Source organism: Nicotiana tabacum, chromosome 10 (assembly GCF_000715075.1).
Source record: "Nicotiana tabacum cultivar K326 chromosome 10, ASM71507v2, whole genome shotgun sequence".
Lineage (NCBI taxonomy): Eukaryota > Viridiplantae > Streptophyta > Magnoliopsida > Solanales > Solanaceae > Nicotiana > Nicotiana tabacum.
This window is the reverse complement of record NC_134089.1, coordinates 73,083,565-73,090,114: the sequence shown is the minus strand read 5'-3', so window position 1 is coordinate 73,090,114 and position 6,550 is coordinate 73,083,565. Positions and strand designations below refer to the sequence as shown.

General features: G+C 38.5%; 1 protein-coding gene across 1 annotated transcript; it reads right to left on the bottom strand.

Annotated features, from left to right (window-relative positions):
- Nucleotides 1–201: 201 nt before the first annotated feature.
- On the bottom strand, nucleotides 202–1,130 carry LOC142165174 (uncharacterized). The gene is made up of 3 exons (XM_075223788.1): nucleotides 954–1,130; nucleotides 617–870; nucleotides 202–424 (listed from the first exon to the last, which is right to left on the bottom strand). The coding sequence occupies exons 1-3, from the start codon at nucleotides 1,128–1,130 to the stop codon at nucleotides 202–204; spliced, it is 654 nt and encodes a 217-aa protein (XP_075079889.1).
- Between the last annotated feature and the right edge of the window lie 5,420 nt (nucleotides 1,131–6,550).

The window sequence follows — 6,550 nt, the reverse complement described above, 5'->3', positions numbered from 1 at the left end:
CCATGACTTCATCCATCTTGTCCACATCAAAATTGAGCAAATAGCTTCAAAAATATCACCAATGTTGATTTTAGCACTTGTGTCATCAACAATAACATCGGTCACCAAATCCACAAAAGAACACACCTCATTGCCATTTGGTTTCCCCATAGACTTACACATGTGGAATACCACTTCTATATCACCAACCCAGAAAATGAGTTATCCGGCTTCCACATCACAAAGAGCCTTACGCATAGCAAGGAAAGTTCTCCTAAGCATGATAGGCACTTCATAATCAATTACATTATGTATAATAACAAAGTCCGCCAGTAGAATAAACTTATCAACCCAGATCAAAACATCCTCAATCACTCCCAACGGCCTTTTCATGGTACGATCATATATTTGCAACCTCATAGATATGGGTCTTGGTTTCCCAATTCTGAAAGTTTTGAAAACCTAATAGGGCATCAAATTGATACTTTCCCCGAGATCACAATGAGCTTTAGCAAACTCGACACTCCTAATTGTATAAGGAATCATGAAAGCACCGGGATCCTCCAACTTAGGAGCCATGGAATGAACAGTTGCACTCAGTTGATGAGTGAATTTGATAGTTTCGAAATTTATTCACCGCTTCTTGGTCACAAGATCTTTCATAAACTTTGCATAACCGGGCATTTGTTCCAAATCTTTCACCAATGGAATATTAATTGACAAACGCTTCATTATTTGAATGAAATTTTTGAATTGATTCTTACCATTTTGCTTGACAAGTTTTTGAGGATATGGAGGTGGAGGCTTAGGCAATGGTGTCTTGGCCTTTTGTACTACCGGCTCTGGTATGTCAATAATGTTCTCCCTCGAGGGGTTCACCTCTTCTCGAATCTGTTCAATCCTATCAAAAATGTCAATTCAAACCTCATATTTTCTTGAAAAACATTGTTTGGGATTTTGTCCTCATGTATCACTTGGTCATCATCCACAAGTCGCCTTTCACTTAAGGTGGGAGCATTCACGCCATTTCTACTTCTAGTGATAACTTCCATAGCGTGCCCCATATTGTTACCACCTTTCGGGTTCACCACCGTGTCACTTGTTAGTGAACCCTTAGGACGAGAATTAAGAGCTTGAGAGATTTTCCCCATTTCAACTTCTAGATTACGGATTGATGTATTGTGTGAGGCAAGTTGGGCATCCGAATCAGCATTCTTCTCCATCATTTGCTTAAACATATTCTCAATATGGCCCATCTCATTGTTTGAAGAACTTGAACTATATGAAGGATAAGGAGGTGGGTTGCTCAGTTCTTAATACATTAGAGGTCTTTGAAAACCCTACCCCTGATTGCTTTGATTGTTTCCCCAACCACCTTGATTATTGCCTCCCAAATTTCCTTGATTGTTTCCACTCCAATTTCCTTTATTGTTGTTATTATGCCTATTTCCTTGATTGTTAGAACTCCAATTGCCTTGGTTATTTTTTGGTCACCATTGTTGTTGATTGGAGCTTTTGGAAGTTGTTTCTTTTCCATTTAAAATTGTTCACATATTGAATTTCCTCTTCTTGCGCATGATAAGAAGCATCTTGATCAGAACCACTACCATCTTTCACGTAATTCTCCACTTGGGTTTCCATTTATGGACCCTTAGTCCTCTTCTTGTTCACCAACACATTTACTCCCTCCATAGCATGAACTTGATGAGAAGCTTGCACTTGATTAAATTGGGCCTTGCCTAGTTGAGTCATGGTTGCTGTCAATTCGGTAATGGCTTGCCCATGGTCTTGCAACTCTATGTGGATGTTTATCATATTGGGATCACCTTGTGGAACATTAGCTCGGGATTTCCAAGCCGACGATCTCATCAAGAATCTAACATGCCTACGCATAATATGTTGTCATAAAGTTTCCACTGACCAATTGATTGACCACACATTAGTTCATAGTAAATACCATGGTAGAAAGTTTGTTGTATAATGTTTTCGATCATATTCCTTCACCATTATCCGATACCTCTCCCAAATCTCATGTAAAGGTTCATTTGGCTCTTGCTTGGAAGCCAATATTTCATCCCAAAGAGTATCCATGTACCTGGGAGAGAAAAACTTTGTAATAAACTTTGACGCCAATTCATCCCAAGTATGTATTGAATGATTAGGCAAGCGTTCCAACAAATCTAAAACTTTACCCCTTAGAGAGAAGGGAAAAAGCCTTAGCCTCAAAGCATCGTCGGAAACAATAGTTTGCTTCCCCCCAACACGTATCCACAAAGCCCTTAAAATGTTTATAGGCATTTTGGCTTGAGGCACCGGTCAAAAGGCCTTGTTGCTCTAACAAAGTGAGCATCACATTCGTAATCTGAAAGTCCCTCCCCCCCCCCAATACAAGGAGGGAGAATTACACTAGCATAACCTTCGTTGAGCAATATTCGGTGTTCTACTGCTTGTTGTTGGGGTGGTGAAGTTTGGGGTGGTACGAGCATGTTGTCTTGTTAACCCCGATCTCAAAGATTTGGTTGTGGACCTTGAGGTACCTCATCGAGTTGTTCCTCCTTGCCATCCAAGTCCCCAAAATGGCATATTTCTGAGCTCATTGGTCACGACCAAAAAACTAACCCTGTCATAATGGCGCCTATCGTGGTACTAGGCAAGCCGGCACCTTATCAAAACAAACCAATATTTTCATTTCAAAGAAAATCCCAAAGCTATTTACTATTAAAACTTCATAAAGGAGTTCAAACCAAAATAAAAGTGCAGAAAGGAAAGCCCGACATTGAGGTGTCACTAGTCATGAGCATCTACTACACCCGTCTGACAATATCAAGACTAACGTAGTCTGGAAATAACTGAATACAACTAAGGGAAAATAAAGAGGGAGGAAAGCATGGCTGCGATCGCCAGGCAGCTACCTTGCTAACTCCGATGGATCTGCAACTAAACAATCAACACTTGCTACCATGTCTATAAAATACCTGGATCTGCACACAAGGTGCAGGGAGTAACGTGAGTACGCAAACTCAGTAAGTAACAACAATAAATAAAGACTGAGAAGTAGTGACGAGCAGTAAAGCATATAAAGTCCACATCATGAAATCTCAGTAAAATACAATACGCTTTTGAAATCAGTGTTTGAATCAAATCATCTCGTTTAAACTCAGTTCCAATAAATAAAATCATTTAAAGATGTTTTTTCAACAATTTCAAACAGAGGCTCAATGCAAGGATGAGCAAAAATGATGAAATCATATACAGCCCCTTGGGCAAAACATCACTCATATACAGCCCCTTGGGCAAACCTCATAATCACTGGTATACAGCCCCTCGGACATACCTCAAAATCACTCGTATACAGCCCCTCGGGCATACATCAAAATCATTCGTAACAACCCCTCGGGCATACCTCACTATCACTCATGCCTCCCAGTCACTCGGCAGTCGGCAATCGCACTCAGTAGGTACCTGCGGTCACTGGGGGTGTGCAGACTCCGGAGGGGATCCTTTAGCCCAAGCGATATAACAAGCCAAATTATGGCATAAATCAATCAAGCCCCCGGCTTCACTCAATCATGAATCAGTAAAACATGTTGCGACGTGCAGCCAGATCCTATAAATATTCTCACAAATCAGGCCATTGGCCTCACTCAGTCATAAACCTCTCAAGCCACTCCGGCTCTGAGTAAAAATAGGGTACTCAGCGCAGAGCAACATTTATATGCATCAAAATAGAGTAATAAAGACTGAGTTATGAAATCAATAAGTATAACATGACTGAGGATAGATTTTAAACCGAAAACAGTGAGAGGATAGTAAGAAAAAGGCCTCTAAGGGTCCAAACAGCTCTGGCACAAGACGTAAACATGGCATTCAGCCCAATTTACAGAAATTCTTTCTAAAACACATAAGTATCATATAGTTTCAACCAAATACGCAACTTTATAGTTGCTACGGGACGGACCAAGTCACAACCAAGTCACAATCCCCAACGGTGCACGCCCACATGCCTGTCACCTCAAAATAGTAAAATGATACAAAATTCGGGGTTTCATACCCTCAGGACTAGATTTACAATCGTTACTTACCTCAAACCGATCAAATCTCTACTCCGCAATGCCCCTGCCTCTCGAATCGGCCTCCAAACGTCCCGAATCTAGCCACAAGCAATACAATACGATCAATATAGGCTAAAGAAATCAATCCCATAAGAAAATACTAAGCTTTAGGTCAAAATCAAAAAGTCAACTCAAAAGTTGGGCCTCGGGTCCACATCTCGAAATCCTACAAAAGTGGCAAAATCTGACAACCCATTCGATTATGAGACTAACAATACTAGTTTCACTCAAATCCGACTTCGAATCGATTTTCAAATCCCAAAAATTCATTTTATCAAACTCCACCAATTTCCCCCAAATTCCATCCCAAATCACGTATCAAATGATGAATTCAATGATATTGTTACGCCCCGCAATATTACGTTGATATTACGTTCGGTAGTATTATATTACGACAATGTTATGCTCTGCAGTAATATATTACAAGGATGTTACCCTCTGCAGTAATATATTACGATGGTGTTACATCCTGCAGTAATATATTACGATTGATATTGCAGTATTAAGTTACGACAGTGTTGTACCCAACAGAATTACATTACAGTGATCTTACGCTTCGCAGTAATAAACATTGAATTTGTTGTAAGGTAATTGACATCAGTCCAAGGAAAAGATTATTTGGGGATTATAAGGATTATACTATTTCACAAGTGATTAGTAAATTCATAAAGGTGGAAGGGGGAGCAAGTCTAAGAAAACAAATCTTGTCAAAGTTTGGCATTTTGGTATAAAATACGGCCCGAGCTAAAATACCCGATATTTATGGACTAGTGCCATATAATGTACTACATGGCCATGATAGTAAGGTGTATAAGGTATGTGGAAAGTGAGTAATATTTTAACTAATTTGGGGTAATTTTTAAATTATTCGGGTAATTGATTAATTATCGGGTAGCGGGATATTACCTAATTAAATTAATTGAGAAACTTAGATAAGGATAAAAGGGTAACGTGGCAGCACCCATCAACATCCTTGATGACTCTTTAAATCATTGTAGTATGTGGCAATTAAAGACTACAAGACTTGGGCATCATTTCTTGAAAAAAGGAATTCAAGACAACAAAATTCATTCTTGGTTTTGTGACCAAGAACGTTGGTCAACAAGTATTTCATCCAAATTCCAACTTCAATGCAAGTTTAATTGAATATTATGTTAAGGAATAACAGAAACGTGAGGGGGAAGAGGCAAATAAATCTTTCAATTTCAAAAGAAATTCAAGCAAAAAAACGTTAGAAGCAGAAAGGTTTAGTTTCAATCCAAGTGTAATTTTGTCCATATTTGGCAAAAGCAGATTTGTTCAAATAATTCAAGAAACAGGTATGTTAAGGTCATCCCTTCTTTCTTTTGGCATGATCTCTATGATACAAACGAAACGTGCAAATGCACAAATTCCATGAATGACTCTATTCATAGAAGTATTGGAGATATCTATGTTCTTGAATTTCCGTGTCTCATAGTATTTTATCATTTGTTCATGGGTTTCAGAAAAATATGAAAGTTGAAAAGAGTTTACCTTATGATATTACTCAAAGGCAAAATGGTCTTATGAAGCTCCGAAAGATTTTATTAACGTACTTTTCATGCATTGCATTCATGTGCATAGACACATGACTAGATGGCGTTATATACGTGTATATATGTATGTATATATGTATATGGGATATGGAAAAGGTTATGGCATTATATACGCACCACCACCTGATCAGTTGGTATATGATGATGATGTTGCCCACGGTGGCTGAAATATGATTGAAAAGGCGTTATATAGGCATATATATGTATGTGTGTGTGTGTGTGTGTGTATATATATATATATATATATATATATATATATATATATATATATATATATATATGATTTGAATGGCGTTATATACGTGTATATATATATATATATATATATATATATATATGTGTATATAGGATATGGGAAAGGTTATGGCGTTATATACGCACCAACACCTGATTAACTGGTATACGATGATGATTTTGCCCACAGTGGCCAATATGATATGATGGGATGCCCTCAGATGCTGATGATGTTATGAAACATGTACCTACGCACGACATGACATTCATACGCATATGTATGACGCTAAAAGTAATTTATGATTTACAAAGTTGTTCAGACTTACAGATTGAGTCATGTACTCTATATTTCGTCCATGTCTCTTATGTATTTATTTATGTGCCTTACCTGCTCAGTACATTATTGGTACTGATGTCCCTTTTACCTGGGGACATTGTATTTCATGCCCGCAGGTCCCGATAGACAAGAGAGCCCTCCAAGTAGGCTATCAGCTCAACGGAAGATGTTGGTGCGCTCCATTTGCTTCGGAGTTGCTCGTTTGGATACTATGATTTAGACGTGTATTGTTTGGTATGGCGGGACTCTGTCCCGACCTCTATGACCTTTATGTACTCTTAGAGGTTTATAGGCATATGTCATGTACGTGA

Excerpts from the sequence above, each read along its gene's own strand:
- LOC142165174 (XM_075223788.1), bottom strand. The coding sequence starts at position 1,130 with ATGGGGAAAATCTCTCAAGCTCTTAATTCTCGTCCTAAGGGTTCACTA. Across the intron at positions 871-953 it reads GACTTGTGGATGATGACCAA|ATTCGAGAAGAGGTGAACCC; the intron begins GTGATACATGAG and ends AGGATTGAACAG. Across the intron at positions 425-616 it reads GATCTTGTGACCAAGAAGCG|AATTGGGAAACCAAGACCCA; the intron begins GTGAATAAATTT and ends CAAAACTTTCAG.